Source organism: Hirundo rustica, chromosome 1 (assembly GCF_015227805.2).
Source record: "Hirundo rustica isolate bHirRus1 chromosome 1, bHirRus1.pri.v3, whole genome shotgun sequence".
In the NCBI taxonomy this organism is placed as follows: domain Eukaryota; kingdom Metazoa; phylum Chordata; class Aves; order Passeriformes; family Hirundinidae; genus Hirundo; species Hirundo rustica.
Window position 1 is genome coordinate 40,786,182 of NC_053450.1, and position 24,872 is coordinate 40,811,053.

Below are 24,872 nucleotides of genomic sequence, written 5' to 3' on the forward strand. Positions count from 1 at the left end.
ATGAGTCTGGGAGATTCTGAACTACTGCTACTTAACTGAGCTCCAGGGTTCCAAATCTAGATCTTCTGAAAGAAAATAAAGGTTATGATGAGGAATATCCTGTGCAAGGACTATAGCAAATGCACTCAATAGACTAAGAAAGACTGAAGTCCTGCTTCAACCCGATAAGGCAAATAAAGCATAATGTTAAGACAGAGAAAGAGTAACACCCGCCACCTCCTCCTCCTCCACTGCACACACACAACTTGTTTACAAAAGTGCCTTGTAGTGACTGCTGGTGGTGTCACTCTGTCCCATGCCCCAGAGCTATCACCGGGCCTCATGGGAGATGTGACTACAGCGTCGGACATGGGACTGTTTGTTCACTCACTTTCTGTGAAGAGAGTTTTGAACTGTGTTTTGAATAGACAGCATTTTCTTTGTGTGGTTGGTAAATAACACAGAGCAAAGTTAGTCAGCAAGTTGCATAGCTTCTGCATTCTGATTCTTTGGAGCCCTTTTGTACCAAGCTTGACAGGATGTTTTTAACAGAATGTGACCTCACTGGGATACCAGAGGTAAGGAAAAAAGTTATTGGGGCTGTTGTAGAATATTTTGCACAGAGCTGACCGAAAGCACTGCTTTAAAATGCCTTTTGGAAAGAAGATGGTCTCATGGCGATCCAGTCAACACCTTGTTCAGTGAAAATCAATGCCTTTCGCTCCTTCGTAAGTTATAGGAAGTCTCAACGAGGTTTTCGATTTCCCACATGTGGAAAAAGAGGCTGATTCGCAGATCTCAGAACGGTTATGTACTTGCTCATTGAGCAAAGGCCCAGTTCTAGTGACAGAACATCCAAATGTTTTCTTTCTAACGCAGCACAGAACAGGCAGATCAGATCCAGTTGTTCATCCAAGTCCTGGAAGCCGCAGCGTGAGTCTCGGAGCCGTGGCAGACCCAGGGAGACCAGGCAACAGCAACCTTGAGGACACCCATCCTCAGTCACCGGGCGAAGGTAAGAGGAAAATCCTGGCAAAGCAACATCACCGAGCTCTCTGGGCAGGACCGGCAGTGGGTTTTCATCGCGGACGGCGAAGCTGCCGTGCCGGGAGGCAGAGCGGAGGGGGTGCGGTGCCCCGGGGGCTGCGGGCGGTGCGGGCTCCCCCTCTCCTCCCTCTGCTGGCCAGCGCGGGGGGACCGGCACCTCCGGGCTGCTGGGGAGCCCCGACCCTCCCCGGGGGCTGCGCCGGCCTCTGGGCGCCGACAGGATGGACTGCTGCGAGCTTCTGCTGCGCTAAAAGAAGGGAGAGAAATAGGAGCGTTCCGCAAGTCTGAGAACATGATTTGAAAAAGAAAAAAAAGAGGATGTGCGAATCAGATATTTGTGCAGTATAAAATATTGTGATTCATGCTGAATAGCTGAGTGATTTTTTTTTTTTTTTTTTTTAATTTTTTTTAACATTCAGGATCTAGAAAGGTTTTTTTTTTTTTATGGAAAATAAAATAAAAAAAATGTATTATTACACAAAATAGCCTAATGAATAATAAGGATCTTGCTGTTCTGAAATTGAATTAACAATATGTTATCTTTACTATCTATGTCAACAGAACAGCAAAGCTTCATTGTTTTTGTGGTCAGCAGTTGTAGGGACAGTATAGGTGACTTAAAAATTTTAAAAGTTTGTTTGGAGTCACTGGTGGAGCAGTGAGAGGAAATTCTCATGATTTGTAAAACTGTTATTCTTGCTTCAAGAATTTCATAACAAAGAGATCTAAAAATACGGTTTTAAAACTGGAAAATTTTGGGTTTTGCTGACAGCAAAAGTGTTTTTTGGTAAATGAGGATGGAAAAGTTTGCTCATTTACTTATGACTAACTAAAGTTGCTTTTTACTGTAAAGCACAAAAAGAACTAGGGCTTTGTTTTTTCTTGTGATCAGCTAAAATATGGATGGTGTAAACTTCATTTAGTTGTATAAAAGATGTAGTGAGTTCATCACTCCTCCCAATAAAACAGGATAATGACTTTGGTTTGACAAATCATTTACAGTGATACTTTTATATTGCCAAGCCTGCTACTGTACTGTACATCGGTGTGTGGTTATAAAAGCTGCAAAATCTCCGCTAATTAAAGACAATATTTGTACTGGAGAACCTTCCAGAAGTTCTGTGAGGCAGAAATATTTCAAATGGGGATGATTAAAGATGTTAAATTTATATTCACAACTTTGGTATTTGTGTTGTAATAGTACTTCTGATCTTTGTCATAGGTCAAATTTTTGAAATTGTGTAATAAACCCCAAGATTTTATAAAGTAAACATCTAATTATGGCACGAGATAGCAATTTAAATAAAAATATTTAAAAATAATAATAATAGTGTTAAGACAGAGTTTTCAGATTTAATATGTACCTACAGCTGCAGATGTACTGCAAAGTACTGCCGCTAATAGGTGTTAGCTCGATCTTTTTATGACCTTCAGTCAGGGAGAAGTTAGTAGGGTGGGATGCAATTTGCTTCATCCCTGAATTTGAAGAAAAGAGAGCAAAAGTTCAATGAAAGTAGATTGTTTCATACTGATGAAACCTGAAGTGGAGACACCAGTAGAGGTCAGTGCAGAGTGCTGAAATGGAAGGAGAGTGCCAAGGCTTTGTGTATTTATGCTCTCTACTTTTGATCTTTAACTTTTCCTTTAAAATGGGGTAAAGGCTTACAGTGGCTTAAAGCCAATATTTCTATCCTCTTTAAAATATAGATTAAACATACTCATAATATGATAATGTCATACTGCTAAAACAGATCAATTTAAGCAACAAAACACGTTTTGTTGCATGCTATAGCTGGAAACCTTATTTGGTGGAATTGTTATTGAAACCAATGTGTAATACTTATTACATGTATTGTACTGATAACTACATCTAGCTGATGGCTATGTAGCAAAGAAAGAAAGGAGGAGAAAGTACAATTTTTAGGGAACATGTTTTCAAATATTTGAAGTTAGAGTAACAACAGAATTTTTCTCTTGCAGGTAATTATCATTATGTGGCATTTTAAAAGTTTTTCTTTGTGCGTATACATAGATAAGCAGGGGGTTGGAGGGAGGCAAACAAACTCTATATAAAGTTGAATTATCTTTTATTTCTCTTTTTAAAGCCATTGTTTGCTCATGGTTTCCTTTTGTGATTTAAAGCAAGGAAAAGAATCACTGCCTATAGTCTGTGCATGAAAAGATCCTTCAATATATATTACCTGCAAAATCTCCTCTCTAAATAGCTTCTGTTCAAGCTGGTTTCTGTGGATCTAGAAAGAGCAACCTGCTTGTCCTCATTCTATTTCCTTACACTTTAACTAAGTACTTTGAAAAGTAGATTGCTATTGAATTATTATTGTTACATATCAAGGAATTGCAAAAGGATTATCACCAGATAAAAGGGTTTATGTTTTACTTTGATTCTAATACCAATTCACATCTACCGTCTATGATGTTAGGGAGAAATTTCCTGTACCTTTAAAGAGAGTAGAGCCACACAGTAAATATTCTTGAAAATCCTCTTCACTTGTTCTGCTTACCTTTCATGTGCTTATTTAAATTGATTATGGAGGCATTGGAAAAAATCCTACACCTTTGAAAACCATACTTTCTTTTCATTTGCTTTATTATGCTCTTAAAAATGACAGGAACAAGACAGAGACTCTGCAACCCTTCCTCACAGGCACTTCATGTGCTGTGTGCCATGAGTGTGAAGGGCTTTAAAGGGAGAATTACTGAAGGGGAGGGATTCTCTGCTACCTGTAGCAGCTATCAGAAGTATAAATTGAGGTGGGAGGGAGAGAGATGTTATAAACTGCTGTTGCATATCTGACCCGTGATATATTTTTGCTACAATCCTCTGCATAACATCACACACAGGTCTTCCAGGTTTTCATGTCAATATCTCCCTTTATGCATGTAAGCATAAAGTGGTGGCTTTGCTGAAACCAATGAAGTGCTCCTGTTTGAATCAGTGGTGAGACCAGAAGGTCTACAGGCTTGTTCCACCTTTTTTTTTTTTTCCTGAGGCAAAGAGAACTTAGAAATAATCTCATTTCTTTCATAACACAGGATCCAATATAATAGAGTGGCATACAACTGATGGTAAATCAAATGGAAATTTCCAGTGTGAGTCCAAATTTTTACCAAACTTTGTATTTCATTCCTCTCAATTCAGTTCTTATTTAAAGCTGAAGAAATAACTTTAAGTAGTGATTTCACTCCTGGATTTGATTGTGTTTTGAAAAAATAGTCTTGAATCCAAAAGTCAAATCCACCTTACTTCCCCACCTAGGCTTCTGTTGTCCATAGCATTTTGACAAACAATATTCTCGAACTGGATTTTACATATCTCTTTCCCTTTTCGTTGGTTAAAAAGGCTGTGAGATGTCGTAATTTGCTGAGCCACAGTGGAAGTGCTCAGTTGCAGTAACTGATTCTCTTCATTTGTTGTTGTTGGGAGGGAGTCCTTCTCCTCAAATGCCTTTCCTGAAAAGTAGTGCAGAAGTTGAAATTAAGGTACTATTTATAATTCTCTGTTCTCTGTTTTTAGGCAGTCAATGCTGAAGTCCAAAAGTCCGAGTGGACTCTTGCTTCAATTAGGTTTTCTTGTGTGTTAAGTTTCGTCAACATCTGATCTGTTTTGGGGTGTTTTTTTGGTTTTGTTTTTTTTTTTTTTTTTTTTGTGTAACATATTGGATACAAATCCCCAAATTTCAGAGACCAAAATAATAATGCTGAAAATGTGTATTTTAGTCAAGTGTAAAGATACGCTAGAAGTTTGGTGCTCTTATCTGCATCCTGACCAAAGACAGGAGATTGCAGCCAAGCTGTTCATGACCAAGAAACAGAAGGCCTATCTTATCACTGAAGTTCCCAGTCTCTCACAGATCAGTGTTTGACATTTTCTTGATTGTGGTATTACATTCATACATAGAGGTATAGTAACATCATGTTCTCATTTTTTTTACTTTTGATGTCTTTGATCTTTTTTTTTTTTTTTAGTCTGGTTTGTAGAAGTTCCTCCCTGCAAAGTATCTATGCATAGTTAAATTATCCTGCCACTATATAACCATGTTTATGTTTGTTTAACTCAGGAATATGTTTCTTTGTTTTTAGTGCATATGGGTGTAGGGGTGACTACCAGTATCTTTGTGTTACCTGAAATGAAGGTATCTGTCATTCAGCTATAAATCTTTGTATTCTGTTTAGGCACATATCAAAAAAATGTGGGCTTGTGTCCAGATGGGAACAGAACTGATGCAGTCAGTGGTGATCAGTGACCAAGATAGCAGAGCTAGTGAAAATCTCCTCATGTAAGCAAGGAAACTCCGGCATTTGCACCAGCAATTGAATAAATTCAGTCTCCTTGCTGGTAATTACATTATCAATCTGCAGATTGCAAAATAAACTTAAATAAATTAAAGGAAATAAATTGGAATGATAAATGTAGGCAAATAAACCCTAATTTCAAACATTCGATAGGGAGAAAAAAAAATAGATTTTTCACCCATTTCATGAATCAATGAACAGCCTAAGCAATTGGTATAACTTCAGGAAATGCAGACATACATCTCAAGAAAATGTCAATATAACAGTTTCATTTCTGGTGGTTCCATAATTTTACTGAAACATATCTATGGAGGTGTCTTTATTCCTAATGTGCTTTAAGAATCAGAAATGGTGATTTTCCCTGATTATATTAGATGGGATTGTGTAGCTGGGTTTGGGTATTTCTCACTTTATCCTGGACTTCTGTTGGGAGAATGTTACCTGCCCTTTTCATTGCTCATCTCAAGTCAATACTAGGGTTTTGGTTTTCATGTCTCATTTTCTCATTTGTCAAGAACAAACTTTAGACTCCAGTCTAAAGTCTTGATATTCTTTGACTCACACTGAAGTCCGTACAGAGCTGATACAAGACTTGAGCGTCTTACACATCCTGGGAACAGAAAAAAAAAAAAACAACCAACTTAGTGTTGTGGTGACCTAAAGCTAAGGAACTGCATGATCTCAACATTAAATCTGAGGAATATGCAGTATTAAAGCTTCCTAGAAATTCTAAAAATCACTCCCCTTTCCTAGAAAAATTCTCTTATTTCTCTTACATATATGTATTTCTAAGAGTTTAATACTGACACTGCTAACCGTAAACAAAATAAGTATGAATTCAGTTTTTGTAATACATATTCATGTTTATGCTTACAAGTAAAACCACTTCAAAAGATATTTATGTTTTTAACAAGCCTCGTCTAACATGGAATCCTATATTTTGTACAGAATAAGTCTTCTATCAACGCTGTAACACACCAAGGTCTTCTGCAGTAGATGTTTGTGGCTAGTCAATATAGTGCAAGGTGTTATTAAGTTTCACAGAATATAAAATATTTAACAAGTGCATTTACTTTTTCTTTTTCTTACTTTTCCATGGTTTACTTTTTTCTTTTTTATTTTGATGGCACATCACAGTTTCAATTTTATGCACTTGGTTTTCCCAACACCATAAAAATACAATAAATTGCAATGTTATTTGAATACATTATTTTACTATTCTTTAGGGATTTCACGTTGGTCCAGAAAAAGAAGTATGCCCTTCTGAAAACTTTTTAATCTACTTTTTTATATATTATATTTTTATCAATACATTTATATTGTAGATCTATATATGTATATGAATCTGTAGAGGACAGTATGAAATTTCTGCAGGGAAATGTTACTTAAGAGATTAATAATGTATTTTGTGATCTAATAATTTAATGTGGACATTATTTTTTTTCCAGGAATTAAGCTGTTAAACTTAAGAAAACACCCCATTAAAATTAGATGAAATATGGATAAAATTCTGAAAAAATAACTGCAGCTTTAAACAGCATGAAACTGAAACACATTTCCCATGAACTTGACACACAGAAATATTTTTTCTATTTTCTCAGTAATAATTTTATTAGTAGTGCCCCTATAGAAGTGTTAATCATGTGATCGCATGTGTCACTGATATTCCATTTTGCTAGCAGATTTATGCTACTTCAGAGAAAACATGTGAGTAAAGATTTTCTGGCAGCTTAATTTTGGTGGTAAAGATGACCACAGAGAACATGAATGTTTATACCTGCTATGCTTATATCATGTTCTTTTACAAAAAAGTCATCTGGAGCACCATGGACTTTAATTCTTTACCAACACAGTGGCATCTGCAATGACATGACAAGCTTGACTGGATTCATGTTTAAGGGGAGCAGGGAATGTCATCTTCTCTGACTTAAGCAAGTTTTTTAGCACAATATCCCATGACATCCTAATATTGATGCAATGTATTTATGGACTAGATGGATGGACGTGAGTAGAAAACAGATGGATCATTGAATTCCAGGAGCTAACGGTTCATATTCCATCTTTTAATCTGAGCTCCTTAGGGAACTGTCCAGAAGCCCACCCTGGCTCAGAAAGTACCTCAGTGTCTTGGTGGACAGTGGGTTAAATATTGTATGCTGACAGTGATGAAGGGAAAAAAGCAGTGGGCTGTGTTAACAGCAGACTACCAGTAGACCAAAGAAAGCTGGGATTTCCACATATTTCATACTAATTAGGCCACATCTAGAATAATTCATCCAGTTCTGGGTACCTCCACTCAAGGCAGAAGTTGATCAACTGGTGCAAGTTCAGCAGGGAGCTATCAAGATGGTTGGAGGCGGCAGCATATGTCCTGTGAAGAAACTCTGTGAAAGCAGGGCTTGTTTAATGTAGAAAAGGGATGACTGCAGGTTAAAAAAAAAAAAAAAAAAAAAAAATTCAAGCACAGCATTCCTGAGAAAATAATAGTGTGGCAACTTCTGTAATAATGTTTTGCTTTTAAGTGGGTAGTGCCTCCTGCCTCCTAAAGAAGCTCACCATTCATACACATCAGGTGAGCTTGGGCTGCTAAGCAGCTCTAATGAAACACTAAACATTGCAAGAGCTTTCCTCCAAGTTAGGCAGTAATAGTTAAGTAGTAGTTTATTAATTTGTAAAGGTAAAGTACTGTTTTCATATAGACGGTAAAGAAAAATATTTTAAAAAATGGCATTCTAGGGTAGATCAGGGTCTCTCTACCTCCTATGTATGCTGGGAGGATTCTTCCTACAGAATAGTTCTTGCTGTTCCTGGAATATTGGAAATTTACAGCTGTTTGGCCAGGGTGGTGAATGCTCTTGCTAAGGAGGTGATGGCTATGGATTCTGAGCTGTGCCTTGGTTTGATTTGATGGTGCTTATCCTCTGTTTTGTTCTTTTTCCCTGAATTTTTATGTGAATATTTTTGCTAAGGAAGAAAGAAATGTGTAAAGGAAATAAAAAGAAATCTGATACATTTTTGCTTGGAAGTGAAAACAGTAGAACAAAGAGCGTGATTAACAAATATTTGTAAGTCTAAGTTTTGCTTATGCCAAGTCAACATGACTAACAGTGAGGACTGGGAGCTAAAAGTAGAAAGAAATAAACAAAGCCTCTTGGGGCATTGGTAGAAAAAACTCTACTTGGGAATGTAGACTATATTGTAATCGATCATTTACGGTAGGAATTTATACTGTGAAAGATATTAGAAAGTGGCTGGGAAGATACCAATGTAATCAGTCCTGGAGTTGTGCCAGAATGTTCAATCTGTCTTGTCCAGATGCTGTCCTTTTAGGCCAAGGAAAATACCTCTGCCCAGCTCGCTTCCCCCTTATTGCAGAAGCAGGTTTGATATTTGCATTGTCTGTTTACAAGTTTGGTTTGTAGTCCTGACTCAGGCTGGGCTCATCAAATGGAGGACTACCCAGCAGGCAGCACTGCTCACAGGACTTGTATAACTTCTAATAACTATTTTTAGATGTTTTTTTTTCACCTCTCTGGTTAACACTTTTCTGCTTCAGTCTCCTCCCTAAAAATAACCTGCTCCAATTTTTTTCCCCCCACTGATCCCAGTTTGCTGCATCACTTTGCCAGGTCAGTGTTTCTGAAACCATTGCTAGTGTACTCATGGCCTTGCATGGAATTTCTGCTCCAGTTCCCTGGGCATTGTTGACCTTGCATGACTGCATTCACTAGAAGGTGCCCAGTGGTCCCTTCAACTGTCTGTGAAGTCTGACCATTTCACTGTCTCTCAGCTGCCTGTGAAATCCACCCATTCTTCCCTGCACTATCTACATAGCTTATGAGTGTCTCCATTTATAATATTTATTTATTTATTTATTTATTTACTTTGCATGGATAGTTTTAGCATGTCCGGTTCAGTTGATTTATCTCCAGGTGGAAGCAGCCTTGTTGTTTTTCTGAACCCTAACACCAATATCATCATCCTTAGTTATTGCTGTTGGTGTCCAGCTGCACCAAGGGAGATGAAGAGATAAGGGCATGGGCCCTAATGGCCGATGATGGATGGATGGAAGGATACCCATCTTCTTTTGGGTAGCCAGGTCTACTTGGGAGTCACAGTGCTGTGAATGGAAATGGGAGCAAACTCTGCCCAAGTTCTGAGCTAGTAGGAAATGAGAACTCTAATATGGTGTCACCACAGGGGCCGTGATAAGAAAGCCTTGTTGGAAGGCTGGGTACAGCATCATATTTATTAGTCCTTGTATGTAATATGAGAACTGGCTGACTTAAAATAGGGCAGTGTGAGGTCTCATCTGCTCACAGTTGCACCAGTAGACCTTATCAATGAGACAGGAATTTTTTTTTCTTTTCGTTCCAGGTCACTGAGGACAGGGGTAGCAGAAGAAGTAGGAGTAGCTGTCATCTCAGCTGTCATTGCAGCACCAATGTGGGAGTAAACACTTAGAAACTGGATACTGGAAAAGTTCCTAGTTGTAATCCATGGTTAAGCCAGATAACTTTGGGTAGTCAGCTGTTAAATGGGAATTAAATGGGAATGTGCTCTGCTTATGAGACGCTGGATCCCTCCACAACTGTGAGGCAAAACTTAAATACTACAGTCCTCTGGCATTACATGAAGACACAGGTCTTCAAAGTCACTGTTCACGCTTTTTTATTTAAAACAAAAAACAAAAACCCCTTTCCCAAATGGTTTAAAATTGAGACTTTAGGAAAATGACATTGATGCTGCCCATTTTATCTCTTGTAGAGACCATACTCAAACCCTTGCTTAATGGCAATGTACCTCTAAACAATTAAAAACTGTACAACTTGGGTTTTTTCAAAAGAAATTTAATGTTTTTGAAATAACATTCAGTTGATTAATTTCTGTATTACTAGATCTTTGAAGTACTTAGCTGCAAGAACAACAAAGAAACAGCATGCATAATCATTTCTGTTATTACCATGGCTACTGCCCAGTTACACAAACTCTGTCCAAAAGGAAGAGAAAAGGCATCACATCCTAGACATCTGCTTATACAATCTTATAGATATTGCTATTGCAAAGGCATCAGGGTTTCTCTCATTGATTTCTGGAGGTCAGATTTCATGAGCAAAGTGAATGAGGCACAATGGGCAATGCTGATTAAAACAGAAAGAAAAGGTTTATTCTTGCAGCAAGAAAAAGTTCTAAAGATTGGTATCAATAAAACTGCATCTCTGTCTGAAACAACACTGGGGTTGCCAGTGGGAATTTCAGTGGGATTATACAATTGGAATGTGATTATATTCTTGGATGGCTTTTGTTTCTTTGTTAAATACTACCTAACACCCCATCAAAGATATAAGCATTTTGTTATAACTTAAAACTCTTTTGTAAATACTACTTCAGAATTGGTATCCTTCCTTTAATCAGCTGACAAATTGACCACTGCTTGTGCAAGTTCTACAACTGCATCAAAGTATGGCTGGAAAAAAGACAGACTTAAAATTCTGACTTCCACAGGTTTGAGATGTAGTTAATTTGGTAGATAAAGAAAAAATCTTGAAGAGCCAGCACTTATTCTGAGGATTTCGTTCACTTGGAGGAAGAGTTTTTAGAACCTTTTTTGGGTGGTCTGTTCCCATTTAGCTCTGGATATTTGGTTACTTGTCTGTGGTGATTGTAAAAGAAGAAAACGATGGTGAATTAAATGTTACTATAAAACAGAGTTCTGTGGTGTTTAACCTCCTTTATGCACATGATCTGCAGATATATAGCATATCTAATAAAGGTACTTCAGTATGAGAAATCAATGTCACGTGCAAGTGTTATATAAAATGATTAAAAAGCAGAAATTCTTTGCTCTTTAGTATTTTAAAATATGAACTTTCCTTTCTGTTTATCTGGACTATGAGGGAGAGAAGCACATTGTCCTCCTTTTTGTTAAATTTTTTATTATGGAACATTCCTCAAACAAAATATACCTGGAGTCTAACATTCCATCTCCAAAGGCAAAATGCATTCTATTCTCAACATACTAGAATGAAGGACTGAATCATACTTTAAATTATTTTCCTTTTGCCAAAATATCTGGTAAACCTAGTTAACAATAAAAAATGATACTGAATGCTCAAAGTACTTCTGCGAAATAAAATGTATGTTATGCATGTACAATGACAGCGGGAAAGGAAGAAGCAGAGATTGCCAAGGACATTCTGAGAACATTTATTGATTGGAAACAAATCAGTGGAATTTTTTGTTTTGTTTTGTTTTGCTTTGCTTTGCTGGATTGTTTTTTTTCTTCTCCATATTACATGAAGTGGTCTCTGTCTGAGTGTAATTTTTACTTTTTAGTGCCATCTGCACCTGTGGCCTTTGGACTTAATGTTTATGACAGATGGACTGGACTGTGTTTGCACCATTTAGTGTATAATCCTTCTGTATGTATCTATGCCATGCTAGGCAGTGGCATTGGCCCAATGGGCATATTTATTAGTGCAGACTTCCTGTCTGCTTATATTGTTCTGTTGCAGTGTCCTTTGAGCCTAATGGACCTTGCTTTGTGCTGGGCCCACCTACAAAATATTGTTTCTGATTCGTGCCAGATTATCTATTGCAGACTCTGATTTTTTTCTCCTCTAACATATTTGCCAACTAGAACACTTAAAATGGATCAATTCCATATTGTAAATGCTCATCCTCTCCTCTCAGCCTGCAAGCTTCATTTTGGAACAAGCTTGCTAGCTTTGTTTGCTAGTATCAAGGTACTTGATAAAAACAGGAGAAGCATTTCTATTGAAAAACGTCACCTCTCACTACCTGAGCTGATGCTCTACTGGAAGCAGAAGTTGTCCCCAGTAAGGCAATGGCCCCTGTAGAAGAGGGTGCAATAAACACAGCCTTGGCTGCTGGAGCTTGCTGGCTGGCTCATGGCCAGCAGCCTGGAGCTGGGTGTCACCTCCCATCCCTGCTGACTTCATCAGCACTGTGTGGTGTGGGAAAAAGGATGGGATACTGTTCAACAAGAAACGTTGCCTTCTGGAATCTAAACAGCAAAACAAATGCAACACTTGGTCACTTGCAATTTTTCAAGTTATTTGTGAACCTAACAATCCACAGATGTGATATCACAAAAATGAAGTACAATTCATTATTGATAATTTATCTCATGAAACCATGAGGTTACCTCTCTAAAATTTTTGGGCCTGTTACACAAAAACATGAAATGGACCTCACAGTTTAGTTGTAATCAAATTAGTGGCAAATTTCAATAGACAATTAAGAATCAAACTCACCCTCTTCTAAAATATATGTTTTTTCAACATATATATCCTAACAGTTCAAAAAGGCTTTGTAAAATAATTCTACAGAAAGTAATCAGACATCTGTAAACCCTCTATGGAGAGAGAGCTCACCTATATATCTTCTCATATTACATAGCAAGCCTATACAGTATGGCTCATATGAACATGATCATGAGAAAAGGAAACATACTCTGCATCATACACCTGGGAAAACAGATTCTGGTGTGGGTATACCTGCCAATCAGATTTCTGCAGGATGAGAATGAAGGCCTATGAGGGAGAATGTATCATTTCATAAATAAAAAAAAACTATTATCAGCAACAGTTTCATGTCTAAAGAAGGCTTCTTTATATTATTGAAATAAAGCTGTATAGTGAGAACAAAGATATTATGATGGCATATTCATGGCTAAAAAATAGGATTTTTTTTTTTTTCCCCATTCAGCCATTTTAAATTTGGCATTTCTACTTTGTAGTAAAAACTCAAACTATCAAAGGTATATCCAGAATATATTACTTATGATCTTGGCCTTGAGAACAAAGCACATGGAAGTCTATATAGAAATACCCATATCAAATTTCAATGGTGGAACTCCATATAGGCAATCTTTGTGAAGGAATATGTATATTTTCAACCCTGAATTTAATATTAAAACACATTATTGAAATTTGAAAATGTCATGGCAGTTTTACAATTATCTTTCATACCCCAAGCAATTTATATTGCTTTCTTTTTGTGATATCTGGAAGAGTTTCATCAATTTAACCTATTAATTGCACATCTTGAAGGAATATTTTTAAGAATGTAGTGTAAAAAATGTGCAAGCTAGTTGTGGCAAATCCTGTTTAATACCCTTCAATTTGAATTAGCTGTGTGATGTTTCTGATTTTTTCCCCTGTGTTTGCTGTGGCAGTATCACAATTTGTTTCTGACAGATTATTGCTCATGTACTCCATGAAGAAGCAGTTTTCTAAGTTGCTTTTCTCTGATGTCAGTCAGTGTGAGGATGAAGTATCTTCTCTAAAGTACTGTAAAAGCTGCAGTATCTCCTTATTTGTAAAAGACTAATTATAAATTTTAAGGTGAGAGCAGAGGCTAGTACAGTGGTATATCACGAGGAGAAAGGATACTCTTGTATATTTTTTATTTGCTTTCTTTTGCTTTATAGAGTACATAGGTGAAATTCAAGACAACAATAGAGATATTATCCAAATTTGCCAGAACAGAGCAGTAAACTTCTCCCACTAAAGTCTGTTGGTTAGGTGCTAAGATTAGCTTTAAGGTTATTGCAGTGTTTGAGTTTCTGATTTGAGCCCTCTGCAAATAATGACCTGAGGGGTTCTGTCGTCCTGTAGACAAGCTACACGGCCATTCAGCTGTGATTATCCTAACTTCAGTGCCAGTAGTATGCTGTGCCCCAGAACTGTACAGCTAGGTATCATGTCCTGCAAATGGAATTATTCAGTTAATCACGGAAGAGCCTGGGGACTGAGCTGATGGAAGCACATAATAGCAAGGTTATGCCTATCAAGGATATGCAGCCTAAATCTCTCAACTGTGAGGCATGGTAGAGACAAGTGTTACGTGACAGCCTTCCCTTGTGGATCATCATCATCACATCCCTTCCCTAGATGGTACCTGATTACCAGCCAAGCTGATATACCATCTTCCTGCCATGTCATCTGCAGGGCTCCGTCTGAAATGCACAAAACCAAGGGGATTTTTCATTACCCTGACTATTACAGAGCCAGCCTTATCTGGCCTTGACTGAATTCACAGTTCCATTAGAGGAACTGTAAGTCTAAAGAGCTTTGTAGAACTTTCAATATTGGCCAAACCTGCATGTCTTTGGGGACATGGGACCAGAGGCTGTGGTCATCTGCAAGCAGATAGACTGGCCTTCCCCACCCATGACTTTCCAGGGGCTGCCCAATGGATTAGGCCACTTTGTCCTGATGTCTCTAGGCATGTTCAAGTCTGTTTTTCAGAAAGACCAATCTCCTCACCTCTTAACCTGTTGAGGGATTCCACTGATGTGACTCGCTGTAAGATCCATTAGGGAAACCAGCTGCTTCTTTTGTCTGCTGAAACACCATTTATTGCTAGACCACCTGTGACTTCAGAAAGTCCCTTGCCAGGTTACTGTGAGCCACACCTGACGCCTCCTGGAGGGGTTCTGAGTATTGAGTGATAGAAGATCTTCAGCTTTTAGCTTCTCCACCAATTTTCTTTTCTAGTATTTCTGCACATACTATTTAATGCCATTGCGTTGTTCTATATTTGCAAGTTATTTTTAGTGTTAATATATTTCTGATGCTTTATACCAAGACGTTAGGAGCAACCTGATCTCATTTGTGAGGCAATTGAACCATTCTTCATATCTGCTCCTTACAAAATCAAAGAATTTCTCCGATGTTAAACACTAGATAAAAATATATGGTGATAAATTTGTCAAACATGATAGGCAGAATAAAGCTCAAAAGGATTTGTTTTACAAATATATAAAATGGCTGCAGCTGCTTTCTTTCTAAAGTTAATCTCACTGTGCTCTCAGGAAGCATACTTAAATTCTGAATAACTGCTCTTAGTTGAACCAGAAAAAAAAAAAAAATTGCATTTCATTCATGAGTAGAGAGATTAATATGATGTGATTTGTGCCCCTTTTTACCATTTTAGAAATAGTATGTTTTTTCTTCTTTTGTTTCTGTAGACTGATATATACCAATGAAAATGTATAAAAAATATTCACATCATAATAAAATTGTTTAAAAGAATAAAAAAAACCCCAAATGTCGTAAACTGTAAATACTGAAATAAAAAATGTTAAGAGAGTAAATGAACATATTTGTAGAAAGCTTTTGTGAGGGGTCCGTATAATATTCTCTTGTTCTAATTAAAGATCTTTTTGCATAAAGACCTCATTTTCATTGGTTCTGTTTCTCATTTTGTTAGATATCATGAGGTCCTGACTAAAAAATAAAAAGGTCTCCGTGCACTATGAACTATGTTTCTTCCATGTTGAGGGGAGTTCAAGTGTTGAATAAAGTGGAGGGGGAGACTGTGAACTTGTTGGAATCAGTTTCTCTGTATAGGGACCCACAGACAGAGTGTGATTAATTTCTTCTGCCAAAGCCAGTAAGCAGTCCAAAAACTTTAAAATCTGTTCTTGCGGTAGTCTTTAGTGTTAGGAAAAGTAGTTTTTCATGTGATCGGCAGCCCCACATGTGAAGCTCCCAGCACAACTTCTCCATGTGACTGAGTTTGGTATGTCCAGCAATGGACTCTGTGTGAGATTATTTCACTTCCCTTCTCTGCTCTCAGTTTTTTCTTCTGTTAGTTGTATTTCCATTCCACCAGTTAATACTGTAGTCAGTGAGGATGAGAGAGTAATTCATCCCTTTCACACGTCTTAAGCCTTTCTTCCATCTAGGTAGATGTTTCCCTGAATCCTGTGATTGCTTGGGCTCAAGCAACGGAGACAGATGGAGGTTGTCACATCTACATAGAAACGATCAAGGGAGGATGGCTGTTGGCCACTGACTTGCAGTGGCAGACACATCTTTAACTTGTACCTCAAAGGAGTCCCTTTTAAGGATCCTGTCACCATCTTTGGTTGTTGAAAATGCAAAACCCAAACCCTGCCACTGATTCACTGTGTTGCAACAGCAAGTCATTTACACAGAAGAACTCGCACCTAGAAAAAGCTAAGCCAAGGAAAAGTGCTCAGTGCATATTGAAAAAGTCTTGTAACATCTAGTATCAATGTAGAAATAAGAAATGCAATGTATCTTTCAAATGAAATAAATTTTAAGGTAGTTATTTCTGTATGTATCTATTATCAGAAATTTGAATTTGTGAGTAAATGACTACCTAATGTCTCCTTAACTGAAGCTGACATCAAAGTTACATTATTTTTGACATTGCTGACAAATTTTATGAGGATCTAGATAATTCAGTGAAAATTTCTTCACAAAATGGTATTGATAGGCTAAATTTGTCGATAAATACTTAGGCATGCTTGAGTAACATAAAAAAGGTAACTGATCAGGTCAGTATGGGAACTAATAGCTCAAAGCTTTGATAAAAGCTACAGCATTGACAGCTTGTATTTATGTTAACTAGCATCTTCATAGATTAATAGTTGCTTCCATTTAAAATCGTAGTTGCATTATGTTTTCACTATGTTAGTGTAAAAAAAAGAGGTGTACTTGAGGGGAACAGGAGGGAAGGGACCAACGAAGACTTAGAATTTCCGTTAATTAATCTACTTTGCTGTAGAAAAATAATGGGTGAAATAGCAAGCAAGATAGTATTTGTGTGTTTATGTGTGGAATAAATCCAAATGTATTAAAAGATCCATTAATTCTAAGTTCCCAGTGGTTAATACTAGCCTCTATTTTTGGTACTCTGATATTTGAGTTTATAGAATATATATTCTCTTCCTTCTGACTACTCTGTATTTTTTCTGTTAATCATCTGAAAGACTATGTAGTCCACTTCTAAGTGACATAAAAATGCAATAATTCTCAGAAATTGTCCTATTGATGCCTGTGAAGCTATTTGCAAGAGAAACTGCTGGCCAGAGTAAGCAAGGGCTCTGTTAAAGAGTTCAAATGGACTATAAACTTAAATGTATGTTTACTTGATATATTCTCATTTTCTAATTTTTTTTTTAAATCTTCACTTCTGTTTCTACTTATATTTATAGCTGCTAACTCTTGCTCTCTTTCTTCTTCCTTTTCTTTATTTTTCTTATTTTTCTCTTTCCTCCTCCTAATATTGCATTTTAACAAGATTTTGTGAGTCACACTGATTCCAGGCAAACAAGCTGCTGTACTGTAAAGTAAATAGCCTTGAAATGCTACAAAGTAAATCACTTGCCTTCAAGATTAAGCTTAAATGTTTGCTTCAGCTTCATGTCTGAATGTTCTTCCACTTAACCAGATGATAGCAGACTTTTTGCCAACAAAACATATCTTTACTAAACCAGGGCCATCTTTCAATAAGAACAGAGCAGTATGATGCCCTCTGCCATCAAAACATGCCTCTAGCCCTATTTATTTATGAGGAGCTTTGTACTGGATACAAACTGATCATGAATGTTATCCAGCTTTATATAAGACATCACATGGTATTGGTAATCTGATACAGGGTTTTAAATGGATAGCTACACTGCCAGTTTGAAGTGCCAGCATTCTTTTTTTTCTTTTCCGTTTTGCTATCAAATGGCATAGCATGAAAAACTAGTCAAGCCTACACTGAGTTTATGTCTCCTCCAGAAGAATTGCTATGTCTTTCTTTTGCCTTTTATTCTCCTGAACAAAATAATCTAGTATTCTTTATAGAGAATCCTGGAAATAGATTATTGTAGGAAGAATAATCTATGTTTTACTCCCTTCACTCAAATGTGCCTTTTTCACAACCTTGTTTTTTGCATCTGTTTGCTGTATTTTATTAAAATAGTTATACTTTGATTGTACAGGTCTGGAGAGCCTTGATAAACAGATAGGGCTGCAGACAAGAAACAGTGATTTTTCTTGGTGTTTATTCTCATAGAATTCTGTTTGATCACATATACTTGTTATTGAAAATCTGGAGAACCGGATTTACATGTGGATTAAGTATATAACTGACATTCGCTTCATGCAGGCATGGAAAAATCTAACCTGGTGTGAGAAACCTGAAGTGTGACTAACATCCTGAATTTTTGCTTTGCAATACAATCTAAAGAATGGATGAGCATTAACATGGAAAATCTAGGCCCTTTTTCCCAGAGGGCACCTTTGCATTATTGCAGCTGAAATGCTTTGTGTGCTCTATCACTTTGATCTGAAAGTGAAAATCTGATGAACATTTCTTTGAGTGTTTTAAAGGTAAAGTCAGTAAAGCTTTGATGATTGCCTTGAATCCCTACTTTAAATCATTTTAACACAAGTTAAAGTAAGATTCTGAAACTGCTCTGTGCATGCTTAAGGGAAGCAAAATTAGCTGATTTGTGCTTGACTTACTAAAAAGCAGGTATAATAAAAAATATGGCAGAGGGACCATCTAAAAAAGTAAAGACAACCTAACTGAAAATTTTGTAAGCAATTAGATGGTAGTATAGATGAAGGTGTCTCAAGACAGCATTTCAATAACCAATTACTTAGCAAACATTCATTTGCAATTGAAATAGCTTGAGTAGAGATGTGGCTGGGGGCAAGGGGTGGAACGGGTAAGGAGAATTGCATGCTGAATATCTGTATATATGTTTCTTCTACCATGACAGAAAGACCTGTATGTTTGTATGCTTCCCTAAGTTTGCACATTAGAGAAACTGAATAGCATGACTGAGTTTAAAAGGGGTGACATTAATGTGAAGTCTAAGGATTCTTTATGTGCATAAAACCATGATGGTTCATTCCATGAACAGCTGCTAGCCAATAAGCCTTTTAAAAAGCCTTTTGGAGACGACACTGAAAATCAAGAGCTTACACTCTCACTGAAGGATTTGTACACTGAATTTTCAAAAATAAGGTACCTCGAAACACATGTTAAAGAGCAATGTAAATGTGTCTTTGGGACTCAGGATGATATTAATTGTATGTTTCACTAATATACTTTGACCCCAGCCTGCAGCTAAGCCCCACACAGCCACTCATTTACTCCCTTTGAATGGGACTGGGGAGAGACTCAGAACAGTAAAAGTGAGAAAACTCATTGCTTGAGTTAAAGATGGTGGAGTAAGTAACATAAAAGCCACACTTTCAGCAAAAGCAAAACAAAGAATTAATTTACTATTTATCATTTCCCATCGATGAAAAAGTGTTCAGCCATTCCCAGGAAAGCCAGGCTCCACCATGTGTAACAGCAACTTGGGAAGACAATGCCAGCTCTCAAATGTCCATTCTCTTACTCCTTCTTTTTTTTTCCAGCTCTATGTGCTGAGCATGATGCCAAATGGTGTGGCATATCCATTTGGTCAGTTGGGGTCAGCTGTCCCAGCTGTGTCTCCTCCCAAGTCCTTGTGCACCCCCAGCGCACTTGCTGGTGGGGTGAGAAGCAGTAAAAGCCTTGGCACTGTGCAAGCCCTGCTCAGTAATAATGAAAACATCCCTGTGTCAGCAACACCATTCTCAGCACGAGTGCAAAATTTAGCCCCCTACCATCTACCATGAAGTAAATGAACTCTCTCCCTGCCAAAACCCATGCACCAACATAAGATTGAAATTACATCTTTACTTAGTACCTAATAGAGAAGCTGTACAATATTAAGTGTATTTAAACATAATTAGATATCTTTGAAACTACTTTGAGGTGGTGACTTAATTGTCCAAATTTATATTTGAATGAATCTGGCTCTTCGGTACTTGTACTCCTGACTTTGTGCAGGCTGCAGAACCCTCACAGTTTCAGTGAGCACAATGCTGTATGTAATACCTGAAGTCCACTAGTGAAGCTATGTCAAAGCTTCTAACAAAAATCTTCCACTTTGCTATTTATTTATACTCCGCCTGCACAGTGGTTCTAATTATTGATGAGTGCTATGTTATAAGAAATAATAAAACTTACGGATTTGCTTGTATTTTGGGCAGTTGCTGAGGATTCCATAATAGCTTTCTTTTCTGCACTGAGAGAACCTTAGATTCTAAAAATGTGATATCTGAAGATGATAAGAGGAAAACAAAACCAGGCTGTTTATGTCATGCATTACTGAAGAAATATAGAACATAAGAATTAAAGAAGTTAAGGTGTTAAAAATCTTACTTCTCTGTTTCTCTGATGCAAAATTTTCTAGGTGCTAAACAATGGAAGTGCCATTTCCAAATCATCACAAGTGTTCAGCAGTGGTAGAGCTGCCCATGGAAAGGGCTATCGCATTTCAGGTTTCTATCCTTGTATATTCAGCATTAAGGATTAAGGAATCACAGCTTAATTATGGAGAGACAAGGGCAAGTTGGCAAAGGTACTATAGTCACATGATTTCCAAAGATAAACACAAAGAGCATGTAGCTATACTTAAGAAAGATATTTGAAAATGTGTTTCATTTTTTATTAATTTAAAGCTATTTAAGTTGTAAGGGTTTGTGGGACCAGTGTCCTACATGTCCTGACCAATGCTTAGGAAGAAAAATTATATCCCCTTTTAATAAAATTACAAAACATTTCCTTGAGATCTGATCCTGTAGCTTAATAGAATTGTCTCATCTTATGGACAACTTAGCTAATGCTAGTGTAATCAGAGATGGCTGTTGTAGCATGAGTTGGAAATACATCATTAAGGATATAACAGCTGCAACTTCCGCTTAGAATTTGTCATTATATCTTGAAGTATAAACATTCAAATACAGTTCAAATGAAAATAGAACCTTCAGCTAAGTGACTTTCACCACTGGAATGTAATTAACAGTAAAAATACTGGTGTATATATATACAAATGACAGACTCAGTTGTAACATCTTTGTGCCATGTATTAGGAACTTGCCTCCTTATGTCTGATGACTACAGCTATCAGGGCAGGACAGGAAGTCTTTGATCACAGTCCTAAAGTACATTAAATATTTCCTTTTGCATACTTGATTTGCATCTTGTCTGAAAATATATTTGTTCTATATTTGTAAAGTTTTTCCTATTAATCTGCATTGACCTTATTATCTTTAGGAGATTGACTAACTTGCTTTGTGTAAGCTGCACTGTAAGGACAGCTTTAATAGTTGAATTAGATGGTAGGCTCACTTTTTACAGTACATTTTATTAGACTTAAATCTACAGTAGACAAGCTTAAAACCAATACCTACAGGTATCTTTTCAGCACAGTGCTCAGGAAATTAACCATGGAGCTCTCATTAGCATTAATGGGTGCTTAGTGGTTAATTTACTGTGCACCATACTAAAAACATTTCCCCCAGGGTGCTCACCAGGCTGTGTGGGAGAGTTCTCCCTGCTGATGGTACTGTAATTGTATTTTATTAGATCAAGTTGCAACTGACGGTTTTGATTTCTATGGCATCTTTGACTGACTCTGAGTCAAAGACAAAACACACCTGTGTTCATTATGAGTCAGCCATGACAGCAAGAACCTCCTCTCAAGGAATTCTCGTGGAAAGATAGTATAGAAAAAAACATACTATCAATACTTCCAATTTCTTGTAAATGGAAGGTTACAGCAAATGTATTTTTAATGATATATATTAAACATTAAACCAATAAACTTTGAAAATATCTATTCAGAAATTTGGAATAGACCTTGAAATTTTAGTTTAGTCTTATTATGCATGCATTTTCAATTAAAAAGAGAAGACTTCAATAAATTAGGAGAAATGAACTGGAATCAAGAGTTTGGGAAATCAAGTCTTAAAGAAATGAAAGTTTTCTCAGTCAAAGGTGCAAAAACTCCCTGAAATTCATGCTCCAGTCCAAGATGATTGCACTTGAGTTCTGCTCTGAATAATGAATTTTAAAAAACCATTTACCTTAAACAAAAGACTTCAAAAAATGGGGGAAGGAGAAAACAAGAAAGAATCCAGTGCTGTGTCGAATATTAACTGGTGGGATAAAGGAAGGAAAAATCAGCCTGTGTCTTTGCTTTAGAAAGAAGATTCTTAATTTCTTAACAGTACACAAAGAAAGCAGATGAGCTTAAAATTATCATTTACCCAAAACAGATCCAAATTATATCTCTTTCACTTATTAATGGGACCCATGCTAAATATAAATACAAAGGCAGTCGTACTAAAGCAAATCTCACTAAGATTGTTGTATGTGTATGTGAAGATGGGAGAAAAAAAAATTATGTCCTTCCCAAAGTCTTGGAATATAAAATAACAATCAGACAGAAAGTGTTAAGAAATATGAGTGGCTCCACCATAAAATTGTAGAGTAATATAAATGCTAGCTATATTTCAGACAAGAGAAAAAAAAGGGAGCAGACTAATATGCAAACTGTGATCTCATCAGAAAAAAATTAGAAAAAGTTGATGATGTGAAAGATGGAAGTAAACAGTATAAAAATAAGGAAGAGCTCATGTTAGATCAATCTCAGGTAAGAATTTTGTTGTTGTTGTTGTTGTTAAAAAAAGAAAAACGCAGTCTAATTTGTCTGGACTTCAGAGAGCTATGGGTTACATTGAGAAAAATGGGGATTAATAAGGAATTCTTGAATGAGTGAAGAACTGGCTAGAAGAAAGATGAGTAGATCTTACTTTAATAGTAGTACACATCTGGTGTATTACTGCTTGTCTGATAATATGGATCCAAAAATGTTATTTATCTTACAACTAGTTGGTCACTGGGGTTTTTTTAAGGTCTTTTTCATCATCATTGTCTGTAATGTTGTACTAAAGAGCAACTGTTACAGTGTCTGTCACTTAAACCTATGTCATAAGTGTCACAGATTCTCATCATTCATAATGGTAGTATCATTCTTGTACATTACAGGCTTTAACATCGCTAGTTTTTGATGTTCATCTATTATTATTTTTTTACCCTAACCTTCTTCCCCATTATTTCATATGTACACACTGTAGTGTTTTCTACTCCTAAGTGACCTGCTAATACCCTGGGTCAGCCTCACATCAAAAAGGTACATAAAAAATATTTAGGAGAGTGCTTTGCACTCTAATAGCTTCTAGGAAAGTTAGGAATAAAACTGAGGTTGGGTAGCCTGTTTTAAGAGAGAGAAACTGGTTGCCTTCAGAAAAGGATGTTTCATTTGTTTCAGATATGTTTACAGAATATCTTTATAAAATCTGTGGAATCTGCCCAAGGGTAGCTAACAGATATATTTCAATCTCCAGTTGTGGGTGAACTGTAACAGATGTATGAAGTGAGTTGTGGAGGAAAAGCACAGGATAAAATATGATATATCACAGCCAGAAGTGTAATGTCTTTCTTTTCACAGATATACAGATTGACTGCAGGTAGTAGTTCACAGCAAATAAAAAAGGTAAATGTGGTTTAACTTCAAAAGGGTGATTCAAAACTGCAGGTCTTGCCTTTCTGGATGTAACATTTATTGCTGTGGTTTAGGTGATCATAGTCATCTATTTCAAAAATTTTTGAAAGAAAATGACAGAGCATGGCCACTGTTGTCTCTGTCTTTTATGCTCACTATAAAAATGCTGGGAAAGAAATTTCTGCCACTTATTTTCAGAAGTGTCTGTTATTTAAATGCTATCAACCGCTCGACTTGGCAAAAATTAGACAAATTCCTGCACTAGGAAAAATTGTGACAAAATATACTAACTGTTTTAGAAAGTTTGTGCTTGTTCTCCTCAGTCAAGATTTTATTTTCCATCACTTTATTCTTCAGTATTAACAGTTTTAACAATTTCTTCTTAGCTTGAGGGAAGATTGAACATTTTTGTTGAGTGGGTGAGGCATTGAGCGCTTGTAGGAAAGGGTAGCAGGCAACAGCCTGTTCTCAAACAGCATAGGAGGAAATGAAAAGTGCTGCATTCATCACTATTATGAAGAGGCCTGGAAAGGACAAACTTTCAAGAGGTGCTCCTAAAGTTGCAAAATTGTTTTGTTACATCTGAAAAGATGTATGTATGACAAAATGACTGAAAGTATTTTCCGGGAATATGGCAATTCAAGAGTAGACTGTGTATAAAGAGGCATCTACAGCTCCTGGAATATGCCCTTCATTATTCTCACCATATGAAGACATATAAATGTAAAGATAAAGTTCTCTCAATGTCAATAGGAAGGTTTAAATTCTTCTGGAATTTAAATTCTGGAAAAAGTAATAAAACGTCAAAGGAAAAAATCCTGACCCCATGGAAACACGTAGAAACCTACCTACCAGCAGCTGTAGAGACTGGTTTTTCCCTCTAATTAGCCAAAAGTCAACTGGAAAAATAGACAGAACTTGATGCACTTCTTAACAAAGATGAGGTCTATCTTCAGATTTTAAAGAAAGTGAGAAGTGAATACACTTTTTGCCATAAAAATAAATTCTTAACCATGCAAGGAGTTGAAAATGAGATGGCAAAACTAATGATAGACAGTACGGTGTAGTATGAGTAAGGATAGACTGTACATCCACTTTGACAATGAAGAATATTTAATGAACCCATCATTTTTATATTTAATAATTGTAAATAAAATTTTCTGTGATATACTTTCATCTTTTCCCAAAATAAAATAGTTTGATGAGATGATCTGTTAGAAAAAATTCAAAAGTTTTTCCAGCAGAAAATTCTTATCTAATGAAATTTAAGCATATGGGGGGATGAACAGACACATGCCAGCTAAATTTGTTT

General features: G+C 36.7%; 1 protein-coding gene across 4 annotated transcripts in view; it reads left to right on the forward strand.

Annotated features, from left to right (window-relative positions):
• The first annotated feature begins 432 nt into the window (after positions 1–432).
• ST18 (ST18 C2H2C-type zinc finger transcription factor) overlaps positions 433–24,872 on the forward strand; it is a 170,238-nt gene continuing 145,798 nt past the window's right edge. Inside the window, exons 1-2 of one of the 4 annotated variants that reach the window (XM_040079259.2) lie at positions 433–557; positions 859–994. In XM_040079259.2, coding sequence (XP_039935193.1) covers positions 519–557; positions 859–994 — 175 coding nt within the window. In that variant the 5' untranslated portion in view covers positions 433–518. Of the gene's footprint in view, positions 708–858; positions 995–24,872 lie in introns of all 4 variants that reach the window. The other 3 variants (XM_040079249.1, XM_040079278.2, XM_040079269.2) reach the window with 3 other exon arrangements.